The 12,698-nt window shown below is 44.0% G+C and overlaps 1 protein-coding gene across 1 annotated transcript; it reads left to right on the plus strand.

The window, feature by feature from the left end:
* The first annotated feature begins 480 nt into the window (after window positions 1-480).
* Window positions 481-7,692, plus strand: Mycbp (Myc binding protein). Its single transcript, NM_001271324.1, is given in 5 exon segments — window positions 481-566; window positions 713-785; window positions 5,023-5,071; window positions 5,267-5,396; window positions 6,491-7,692. Coding segments are annotated over 5 exon segments (312 nt in total). The 5' UTR covers window positions 481-551; the 3' UTR covers window positions 6,536-7,692.
* The last annotated feature ends 5,006 nt before the right edge of the window (window positions 7,693-12,698 follow it).

Genomic DNA, 12,698 nt, shown 5'->3' on the forward strand with positions numbered 1-12,698 from the left:
TGAGCACCCTGAACATGGAGTCCAAGAGAGATTCAAACTCTTTATATAGCTCAGGGTGACCTTGAACTTTTTCCTGTTTTGCTTTCACCTCTCCTGTGCTGGGTATTTTTCTGAGAGCCAAGAAACACTGAAACACCGGTTCCCCACCAAAGACCTAAAAGACAAGGAGTGCGCGACTACTACCACGTGGAGAGATGCTACGCTTAAAGCATCTAACTCCCGGACACACCCATACTGGGCCTCACAGGACGTTCGTTCGGCTTTACCGAAACCTCGCCTCTTGCTAGGCAACCGAATCTCCGCGGCGACCGGAACAGGAAGATGCGAGACTGCCCGGAACCGCGTAGGGCAGGCGCACGCAGTCTCTCTGGGCTCCGAGGAGACAAGGATACACAGCGTCCCGGTCGCCATGAAAACAGGCCACACCCCGGCGGTCCCGGCCCGTGCCTGCCCAGTGCGCAGACGCGCGCGCCGTTCCGCGCAGGAGCAGTGAGGCTTGGAGCCCGCCAGCCAGTGTCTCCGGCGCCAGCTACGCCGCTGTGGCTGTCACTATGGCCCATTACAAAGTGAGGGGGGCGCGGCGTGGCTCGGGGCGTGCGGGCGGCGCCGGGTGGGAGTTGGGGCGCGTGCAGGGCTTGGGGCCGGCGGCGGGGCGCGCCGTCTTCCTGCTCCGGCCCCGGGCTCCGGTCCCTGACCCGCCGTGTCTCCTCAGGCCGCCGACTCGAAGCGCGAGCAGTTCCGGAGGTACTTGGAGAAGTCGGGGGTGCTGGACACGCTGACGAAAGGTGAGCGGAGGCGGGCGGCTGCAGCCAAGGTCCGCGCGCTCTTGACCAGGTGGGGCCCGCCCGGGGACTAGCGAGGCCTTGGGGTCCCATGGGTTGAGCGCACACCGGCCGCGGGACTTTGCCTCACCCCCGTGGTCGCTCTCTGCCCGGGACTGAAACTCTTGCAGCTGTTGCAAAGTCTCTCCAACTTCCGTTGCTTTCCCTCGAGCAGTCGCAGTGGACACGTTAGCAAGAGACCTTGAGGTCCCAATTGCTCCCGCCGTATAGTGTGCGGGATTTTACAAATTTTTCCTTTGGACAAAGGCAACTAAGAAAATTACTGGATTTGAAAGTGGGTTATTAAGTGGCTCTAGTCCCCGAAGCTGGAGAGTATCACAGACAGTTTGGGCTGTGGCTTTTCAACTCTTTCAGCCTGTAGTAATTCCTACTTTGTGTAGATATCATAATTAAAGTGGAATTACAATTTGAAAAGTGCTTCAGAGCACATAAAAATGGCTATACTCTTTACTTTAAAACAATGGAAGATTACTTTTAAAGTGCATCCCTTCCTTTCTGGGAGTAAGGTTAGAGGGTATGGTGATTGAACCCAAGGATTCCCGGAAAGAGAATACAGCTAAACTGTCCTTAACAGTATATTGAATACCTGCTACATGTTGAGTAAGAACTCAACATTGCTTGGTGTTTCCAAGGGAATAGAATGGAATGGCTGGCAGGGATTGAACCCTTGGTCCTTTTGAGAATAGGAGGTGTCTGGGAAATAATTTTGTATCTGCTTTTTAGTGAAACAAAAGCTAGGGGAAAATTTGGAAGGACTTAGAAGAAAGCAGGGCTTTTAATTCTTTTACATGGATGAACTGACAAGTTAGAATTACTACTAATTTCCTTATGTAGTTTTGCAAGTCGATGTGAGCAACATATAAGGAACTGCTCTGTGAGACCACTGTACTTTGTGGCATCGGAAGTGTCACAGATGGCTTGGAATTCTGGTAAAAACCCCTCATGTTTCTTTGATGTGATGATTTTATTCCAGCCTGTGTTCTGGGTACCAAGGGCACAGCCACAGACATGTCCCTGCTTTTGGGAGCTTGTTAGGGACACACACTGTAACACAGTGCCAGCTAGTGGTTGACATATAATTTAAACCATAGCCAGGATAAAGGTGTGACATTTTACATGGAGTAGCAGAGGGCAGACCGTGAACAGAATTTAAAGTATAGATAAGTATAAAATTTGAAATCTGGATTGCTCCCAAATCTGTAACTTACTGAGCATTGATGTGGAAAATCCCATACTTGACTACATAAATTATGTCAGTCATAATTCAGGAGCCTAGGAGTATGTACTTGTTCAAGACCATGTTCATCTTATGTGGATGAGGTCCGAATGGAATGTAAGTGAAGTTCAAGTTTCCGCTTGGATCTCATCCCCAAAATGTCTCATTATTCATGAGTAGACATTTCAACCTCTGGAGATAAAGACTGATACACTTTTGATCCCAAATAATCTGTGTGGGGAGGGCAGGGGGAAAGAAATGGATGCGGTGAGTGGACAGGCGAGAGCAGTACAAGGCAGATGGACAGCAACTGGAGATAACTGAATGCAGGCTGTTTAAGAGAATGGAAACCAATTTTAAAGGGTCAAACATAGATGCTTTATACACGTTTACATCTTCCTATCAGCAACATTTCAGAGAGGATTTAAAGTTGTTTTTAACATCAAAACAATGTAAGAAGCCAGGCATGGTGACATGTTTTTAGTGCTCTAGTGAGGGAAGGCCGATCGGCATTCACTGCTTGCCTGGAGCGCATATCAAGACCTGTCTCTCTCTAAAACAGTAAACGAGAGCTAGGCTAGAGAGATGGCTTAGAGGTTAAGACTACCTGATATACAACTACAGGGACTAAAGTCGAGATACCGGCACTCATGTACTAAACCAGGCGGTCTGTGTGTGTGTGTGTTCCCAGCCTAGCCAAAAGGATGGAAGCTCCAGGCTGGGAGACCTTGTCTCAAAGGTTTGAGGCATATGCAGAAGACTGTCGACATCTTGTTTCATTTCTAATTGCACTTGACCAGTTGAAATAGGAGGACTGCTTGAGTCTGTGACCAGCCTTGGATAAAGAGTAAAACTACATCTTAAAAACAAAAAACCAAACTTAACCAACCAGCCAAAAAACAAACAAACAAGCAAAAACAACAACAACAAAAAACAAACAAACCCAAAACCAAAACCCAAATTGTATAACCTTCTAGACAAAAGCATCCAGGAAGAAGGTGAATGGATGGAATAGCATTTTAGTTATTCTGAGCAGGGTAGCAAACTTTAAAAGGCTCTAAGTACCTAGGCTGCTAAGGGCTAGCCAGAAGGCTCAGCAGGTGAAGGTGCTTGCTGCCAAGCCAAGTGGACCTGAGTTTGATTCGCAGAGGGTATAGGTCTCTGAACTGTGTCCTCTGATTTCTACCTCCTCCCCAATATTGTAATAACAGTAAATTTAGCTTCTAAAGCAAAAGCGAATATGATTTGGTTGAATTCTCTTCAGATAAAAAGCACAATTATTCCACAGAAAAGAACACAAAACTTAACACTTTGTGGCTCCAGCCATGCAGACACCAAGGCAGGAATTTGGGAGCTGGAGGGAAGTGAGGATGCAGTGACGGAAGGAAAAGGCAAGAGCACTAATAGTCACACCCTGTAGATCCTTGCCGGCCTAGTGGTGCAAGTGTTTAATCTCAGCACCTGGGAGGCAGCACTCAGAGAGGCAGGCAGTTTCTGTGAGCTCAAGGCCACCCTAGTTTACATAGTTTCAGGACAGCAAGGGCTGCACAGAGAGATGCCATCTTTAAAAGTAAGTAAATAATGACTAAGACTCCGTACAGATCAGTGGAAGTAAATGAAGAAACACTTTTAAATGTATTTTTTAAAGCAAAAAAGTAGTAGTAGGGATTTGAGATAATGTAACATACTAAGAGATGGTCAGATAGTTGCGATATAAATGTGGATTTCTCAAAAAACTGTGTATTTTGGTGTAAAAGTGCTTGCTCACTTGACATTTTTCATATTGTCTGTACTTTGTCATTAAAACTCGAAAACCCAGCACATGTACATTGGTTTACAACAGGATTTCTTAATTTGGACTCTCAAGTTATGCACATTGAAGTTGCATATTTTACTTTTGTCAGATTTTTATAACACTTGTACGGGGGGGGGGGGGTGCTGAGGCAGGAGGATTGCCATGAGTTTGAGGCTAGCTGGTAGTACAATAGTGAATTGTAGGTCAGCTTGGGTTACCTGTCTCAGCAACACACTGACTCAAGCATACACAGCCTTAGGAGAGTTTTTCAAATTGTCCTCAGCACAAGTGTGGAGACCTTGCCCCCTGCATACTGAATCCTTGTTCAGTAGGTGAGAGACAGTGTTGACAGGAAGTGCTAGCACATTGTTAATGCCAGTCTGAGCATGTTGACTGTGGTAACGTTTTTTTGGTTGGTGCCTAGCTTGTCATACATGAAACTTAATTCTTGAACGTTTCAAATGGAATGCTGTTAATTACCTAAAATGTCTTCAAGTACATTACATTAGATTTTTTGTTTTTGAGACAGGGCTCCTTGTAGTTCAGGTCTCCAGCTCATTGCTTTTCCAGGAATGATCTTGAACTCCTTAGTCCCCTGCTTCACCTCCTTAGTACTGAGAGTACAGGTATGGGTACCCGGCTTTCTTCTGGGCCATTTTCCATGTCCCACTTAAGTCAGGCTTGTATACAGCATTCAGGAGTGACCCTGCTACCTCCTTGCTTTCAAACTGTTGAAATAATGTTTGTAGTCCTTAGGATCAAAATTCAACTAAGCTTTTCTCAGTTGTCTCAGTCTGGCCCCAGACTATCTTTCCTTTTATTACCCACAACCCCACAACATACTTGACCTGTTGGTTCCCTTGTATATGCTTTGAGCTTTTCCATTTAATCTGAAATGCAGCTAGGTCTCAGATCTGCCTCTGATGCTGAGTATTCTAAAACTCACTAACCACTATTACAGCTGAGTATTCTCTTAGTTCCTTATCTTTTACGACAGATTGATGAGTTTGTTGCTAGCAAGGGTACTGTCTGACTTGTTCACCACTGTATGGACAGGACAGTCTTAGCAATCTGCTCACCGTACAGCAGGCAGACAGTGTTTACTGAGTTTCAGAATATTTCAGCCGTCTACACTGGAGACTTAATTGTTCTTTCTCTTTGATTTGCAGTGTTGGTAGCCTTATATGAAGAACCAGAGAAGCCCACCAGTGCTCTGGAGTATCCTTTTCATCTCTGAAGGGAAAAAGCCATATTTCTGACATTTTTATTTATTCACATATATAATGCGCTTTCAATACTTTGTTTGTTGAAAAGTTCTTTTGACTCTTCACCTGACCCTGGACAACCGCTGTGGTGTGGTGGTGACTGTCCTGGCCCACCCTGCTCTGAGTATGTTCTTAACACTGATGTCAGCTTTTTAAAGCATCACTTAGGAGCTGCCACCCCGGAGAACCCAGAAATAGAGCTGCTTCGCCTAGAATTGGCAGAAATGAAAGAGAAATATGAAGCTACTGTAGAAGAAAATAAAAAACTGAAAGCAAAGGTAAATTTAAAAACCAAATTCAAATTAAAAAGTAATCTTGCCTCTAATGATTATCTGACCAATCCTTACTGCAGGCCAGGGATATAGCTCAGTGGTCGAGCGTCTTTCTGGCATGAGTAGAAGGTCCTGGGTTCCATCTGTAGCATGATAAAACCACAGTAAACAACTAAACCCAAAACTCCACTAATGGGTAGCAGGGAGGGACAGTATCAGTTTCAGTCAGATCCATGGCAAACTTAAGCCTCATCTAGAAAAGTCCCAAGACCGATAAAAAGTTGGATAGGCAAGTATAGTCACGAAAAGGGAGTGAGAACCTACATCAATGAAAAGGTGGGGACATTGGCTGATACTGCTTAAAGTAAGTTCTTAAGCTGTTTAGGTCAGTCTAGGCCACTGCGTTGTTAAGACACAGTCTGCATTGTCTGAAGCATGCTAGCTCCAGGTTCTCAAAAGGACGGAAGAAAGCTGTACTCGACTTTATCTAGAGCTGAAATTTGCCTTTGCTCAAATTCCCATAAACATGAGCATCAATCAGAGTCTGAGGTTTATCACATTCCGAACCACACGATGTAATTCCCAGTCTGAACCTAATTGAAAGAGGTCAAGTCTTCTGAAGTCTAGTGTTCTTGTAAGCAGTCACAAATTTCTATAAAAGAAAAGGCAAGGTTTTAAATCACTAAGGATGCTGAGATCTGTAGTTGGTAGTTGCTCTGTAGACCAGGATAGCTTGAAACTCAGGGCAGACCTGCCTCTGCCTCCCTGTTGCTGATGTAAAACTTCCTGGCACTTTTAAAGTCAGACATCGGCTTCCCATCGGCTGACCATACTAACAGAACCATGCAGTGACTGAACAGTTCAGTCGTGAACTGAGGCGTGAGTTTAGTTCCCCAGCAATGCTAAAGATTTATACAAAAAAGGCTTTTGTTAGGTTTAATTGTACTCAACCTTAAGTAAGTGAATGGTTTAAGAAGGATAATACAGAAATTGATTACTGACTCAACTAAGTTGAATATATTATCTAATTTCATTGTATTACTAAGTTTTTTACCCAACTTAAATAAAATTCATCTAAATCCTCTGTCTTTGCCCCATAGCTTGTTCAGTATGAACCACCTCAGGAGGAGAAGCGTGCTGAATAGGATTCTTCTCAGTTGAAAAGACACTGAAAACTGGTTTTGTATCACTTGAATAGCTTGTATAGTATATGATCTTTCCTGAAAAGATGCTATAAACTTTTAATATGTTAAATTCACTCATCACACTTTAATGTTATAAACACATATACATAGAATCACCAATAAAAACTCAATATAACTTTCTTTGGGTCTTAAAGCAGGAGAATCCAAAGTAGATCGTGAAGAAAAGCTAAAGAGCCACCTAACTTTTCACCCTGACAGCATTTTATTTATTACTCAGTTAGGAATAATGGTACTGGTTGTATTTTAGCTAGAAGATTTAGCAGGGAGCTATTCCTTGGTCCAGGACTTGAGCATAGTAGGCACACTCATTCTTGACAGCGTATATTTCCTGGAGACAGCTGGACATATCTGTGATGTACAATGCTTTTGCATGGGTTCCCATGCACTTCTGCTCTTTTATAGAAATCGAGAACAAACAGCTCTTCTTTGCCACCACTTTGCCTTAGACAACTGTGCGTGCCAGTGTGAACGCTGACACCACGTTTTCCTTCTATGCAATCATGCCTATCTGATAATGCTGCCTTGCTGTGTGTGCTTTAGTGTGTTCTGGTTGCACATTAGTCTGGGTCATTTTCAGTTTGTGTAATGCTGCAGCTACCTTTGATTGTAATTTACATGCTTCCCACAGGACTACACTCTTACCCTGCCTTCCTTCCTTCCTTCCTTCCTTCCTTCCTTCCTTCCTTCCTTCCTTAGTTGAGCACAGAAGAGAGATAAAAGTCTGGGTTCATACACAAACTGGGATGGGAAAGGAGATGAACTGTCTATGTCACAGATAATTATAATAAGTAATTATATAGTGATTTCTTTCCCTTCAAACATTTTTTTGAGCCTTGAATTCACTTTATCTTTATTATCCCTGTGAAGTAGGTAGGGCAGGTAAAGGGAAGGTTGGGTGTTGAATTTTTAGGCCAAAGACTGACACACAGATTTGTTGCTAACTGTAGAAACCTGAGTAGGTCAGTTAATGGTTTGGAGACCCCCATCCTCATCTGTACCATGAAAACATTTGCTGCCTACCTCACAGGGTTGTTGTGAGGTCAAATGAGAGAATGTATATGAAAGATTTGTAAATGGTAAAGTACTTGTTTTGTTAATCCTTTTCTTTCTTTTTTGGTAGGGGACAGTCTCATGTACCAAGGGCTGGCCTTTAATTCCTGCCTCCAACTCACGAATGCTGGGGTTATAGGCACTCCCACTCCATCCGGCCCTTTCCCTTTTTCCTGGCAAGAATCACAGTCAGAGGTGTTGTCGATTACTTGCCTTCTTCCCTGACAGGCACATAAGCCCTTCTATACCACATCTTCTAGCCTTGTCTTTAAACTTTGATCATAGCACACATCCAGTCAAAGCTGGTTTAACCAGTCAAGGTACTGGCACCTGCTGGAAACTCTGACCAAGCCATTTACCAAGGCATTGCAATCAGTCACATTGGCAGGACTGTGGCAATGGCCTGCATTGTTTCTGGAAGGTGGCCAGATACTGAAAGAACATGTAGCTGGGCAGATTCTCTTTGTTTACCAATTTAGGTGCCTTCTGGAATGGATATCACTGGGCTAAGTGCTGGTGAGACACATGCAAACATCGACAAGGTGGTTAGGATGTGCAAAGAATTGTAGGCATAATGAAACAGGGCCTCATGAGAATTTGGTAGAGAGGGGACTTAGCTTCTTAGTGGTTTGTATGGCCATTATTTTGTTGATACTGATAACTACATTTTGTTTTCCGGCTACTAGTCTTCCCCACTCCTCTTGTAGTACTATTCACTCATTCATTCATTCATCTCACTGTAAATATTATGTAGCTGTGATTGGCCTGGAACTATGTAGCTGATGGTAGCCTCAAACTCAAGAGTCTCATTCCTCTGCTTCCCAAGTGCTGGGATTAAAGCTGTGTACTTCCCTGCCGGTTTAATGATATGTTTATGTCAGTAGGTCTGTGACTGTCTTGAACCATTCTGTTGCACATTAGTTGCAGTGTGTGGGCTAGATTACCACCTGTAGGTGGAACTGACTTGAGCCAGCCACTGATACTGAAGAATTCAAATTCTGGGCCTGGAGAGATGGCTCAGTGCTTAAGTGCACTGACTGCTCTTCCAGAGGTCCTGAGTTCAATTCCCAGCACCCACATGGTGGCCCACAACCGCCTATAGTGGTTATGCCCTCTTCTGACATGCAGATATACAGATAGAACACTCATACATTTAAAAAGTCAATCAATAAAGAATAAATACAACCAATATATCTTAGAAACAAAGATTTTGAGGTCACTGGGCATGGTTAGCCACCAAGTTCGGGTCCTCTCTAGGACCACTGAACCCCTCTTCCAACATTTCTTCCTGTCAAGGACTTGAATGAAGAGCGTGTACACGATGCTGAGTGGAACAGGAAATGTAAGCCATCAGTTCAGTTCCCGCTGCACTGAAGCTGCTTCATCTGTGAGACAGAAATTAGGGCTGTAGACATGGCTCATGGGATGGGGTTAGGTGAGGCCTGAAGAACTCAGTTCAATCCCTGAATCCCTGAATCATCTCCTGAGAGTTGTCCTTCTGCATGTGCACACCTGCATGCACACAATGCATATAAAATTAAAAGCTCTAACCAGACATGATGGTCCATGCCTATAATCCTAGCACTTGAAGGCAAGAGGGCTAGGGATTTTAGAATTACCTCTGACAGTAAGTCAGAGGCCAGCCTTGGCTATGTAAGACCATCTTGATAACCACCCCATAAAAGGTATGTGTGTATTTGTGTATGTATGTGTCTTCACATCTTGTCTACCTTACAAGGCTAATGTCAGGATCAGATTAAATACTTTGGATGCAAAAGTGCCTTGCAAACTGTAAAGGACCACCTGCAGGTCAGTCAGTAGTGCTGCCACATCTGTAAATACCACAGAGTTGAGAAGGTTGGGTATAGACTACTTTGGAACAGGTTTGAACATGAAAATCTGGAGTACCTATACTGCTGGGCACAAACAAGTATCAAATTCTATAGTGGTTAAAATAAATAGTTACACAAAGTGAACAGGAGTTTTGATAAAATACTAGTTCTGGTGATCTCTAATATGAGCCATTTATACTCCAAGGAAGCTTAAAAAATCCATTTTAGAGAACAGAAATATTGTCCAGGTGCTGCTAAGTACGTCTTTATTCTAAAAGTCCTATTGTTACTCTGTAGGTACCGGGCATCTGAGGGATGCTGACAAGCATGAATGTATTTTAAGGAAGAATGATCAATAGGGAGAAGGGATGTGAAAGCATGGCTGAGTTGTTCAGTGTGGTTGTCACCAGCTACAAAACTCAGTTCCTCAATCACACTACCAGCCCTTCTAGCATTCAGTGCACAAGTGGCAGCAGGTACTCTCCTGAACAGTTTAAACACGACCTCAAGTCCTGTAGAACAGTACTGTAGAAGCCATGATGGACGCAACTGAAGATAACAGGGAACAGAGAAGCCTTTCTGGGGCCTGGAGCTCACTGTTCTATCGGGTTGAGAAGACTTGGTGTGTAATAAAGACTGCATTTGAATAGTAGAAGGACTGTGGCAAAGAAGTGACTGCTATTTTGTTCCACTTTAGGCTTTGAGGAGTTTGACTGTTGGCTTGAAGCTTAATTTTGACTGATTTTGATATTATAGCAGGGAATAATCCTGAACTTCTGGTCTTGCTTTTGCTTCCTTGGTGCTGTGATAACAGGCAAGTGCTACCAGGCCTGGAGTTAGGTAGTGCTGCAGATGGAACCTAGGGTTTCCTGAAAACTAGGCAAGCATTCTTCCAACTGAGCTGTATCCCCAACCCCTTGAATAAGAAACTTTATAAAAATTATTTTTATTTTATGTGTATGAGTGTTTTGCCTGCATGTAATTTTGAGTACCACCTGTGTGTCTGGCATCCTCAGAGGCCAGAAGAGGGCACTGGATACCCTGACACTTTATAGTTGTGAGCCATTATATGGGTGCTGGGACTGAATGTGGGTCTCCTGCAAGAGCACCAAGTGCTTTTACCCACTGAGCCATCTCTGGAGCACAGAATAAAATTTATACAAAATAGAGCTTTGAAGATGGCTCAGTGGGCAAGCACTTGTCAAGTAAATGTGAGGTCTTGAGTTTGAACCCCCAAACTCACATAAAGTTGAGCATATTTATGTCAGTAATCCCAGGGCTCCCACTGTGAGCTGGGAGGTGGATAGGAGTCAGCCCAGAAATGTACAGGCTAGCTAGCTTTGCATATGCAATGTTAAACAAAAAGAAGAAACTCTGTTCCAAAAATCAAGGTTAAAGTTTAGGAAAAGATATCTGTTATCCCATTATCCTACACTATCCCATTATCATACATTCCGCCCACAAACTTAACATTTTTATCATATGTTGAATGTGATTTCCCTTGGCAGAGCAGTTGGTTCTCTGAATCCATAGATTAAACCAACTGGATTGGAAATATTTTCGGGGAACTGTACTGAGCACGTGTAGACTTTTTTACAATCTAGTCAACAACTGTTTAGACACATCCCAGTCTTTTAAAAAGGGGGTTTCTAGCTTAGGCTGTCAAGGATGTGTAGAGCAGGGTGACTTAGAACTTTTTGCGGGGGAGTCCTACATCTGCCTCTGAAGTACTGAGATTTACAGATGTGTGCCATTATGTCTGGCAAAGACACATTTAATTTTTTGTTGTACTTGTTTTTTTTTTTTTTTCTTTTTTCTTTTTTTCATAGCTGGGGACCGAACCCAGGGCCTTCCACTTGCTAGGCAAGCGCTCTACCACTGAGCTAAATCCCCAACCCCCCTGTTGTACTTGTTATAATTAATGCAGATGATATAAAGTACATGGAGTGTGCACAGGTTCACATGCAAATAGCCTATATTAGGAATTTGACCGTCTTCCAGTCAGTTAATGGGATTAAGGGTGTTCTGATATTGAGAGACATGTACATTTGAGTGCATTCTGCCTGTCTATTAGGTACTGTGGCGTTGATTTTTTTTTTTTTTTTAGGTGAGGTAGTGATGACCTTCGAGGATAATTCTGTCTTTAATGTTGAGGATCAGGTATAATCAAAATGCCAGATCTAGTAGAGCTTACTTTTCTCTCCACCAATCAGAGTAGGAGATGAGGCTATGTGGTAGAATTTGCCTGGCATGTCCCAAAGACCCCAAATTTCATCCTCAGCCCTGCAAACAACATTGTCACCTTGTAAAACCAGAACCCCTACTCCTTTTAAGTGTATAGGACTGTACTTTAAGGGTTGTCAGATTTCTACTTCTGGAGTCTGAGACATGAAAATTCTCTTACAGCTTTCTGAAGTATACAAATCCCTTCACTATTCCTAATTCCTCTAGTCTCCAATCACAAAAAGTCAAGTCCTCAGTTGCTGGGTGGGATACTGGAGGAGCACTCTGGCTAAGTGGGAGCGAAGAAGATGGAGTGCGTGGAATATAAGGACTGTATCCTATCAGCGATCTGCTTGCAGAATGATGTTTTTATCATGCTTGTATCTGTTTTCCTCATTGGGCTCCAGTTACCAGCATGGGCAAGTTATCAATGAGACTCATAAATGCCTCTCGAACATACTGAATCTATAGGTCTGGACCGGCTCTCACACGACCTCCTGTGGACTTCCTCACCCAATTCCAGAGCAATAATTCTGTCCTCATGGCCTTTCATATAAAATATGCACTAAGTCAACTTACACAGAGGTCCAATCTCTGTTAATCTTCAAGCAACTTGTGGGCAGGGAGGGTCAATTCAGTTTCAGTTTCCAGTGCCTTCCTGGTACCCAGGACCTGGCAAGCATATCTAAATACCCGCACGGCAGCTGCAAACGGGGGATGGGGGAGTACAATGAATTCTTACCCAGACGCCTAGAAGCATCTTCCCTGCGGTACACTCGGAGCCCGGAAGGAGGCGGGGAGCAGCCCAGCACGCGCAGGGAAGGCAGAGGTGCGTGCGGGCTGCCCCCAGGGCGAAAGCCCGGAGACCGACGAGAGGCGCGGCCCTGCCATCTCCTCGTGACTCCTCCCCCCCGCGCCGCCCCCACTTCAGCCGCTGCTAGTCAGGTGATTCCGGGCACGTGATAAGCACCACTTACCCTGCTGCCCTGGGAGTGGCA

The sequence above is a fragment of the Rattus norvegicus genome, chromosome 5 (genome assembly GCF_036323735.1).
Source record: "Rattus norvegicus strain BN/NHsdMcwi chromosome 5, GRCr8, whole genome shotgun sequence".
Lineage (NCBI taxonomy): Eukaryota > Metazoa > Chordata > Mammalia > Rodentia > Muridae > Rattus > Rattus norvegicus.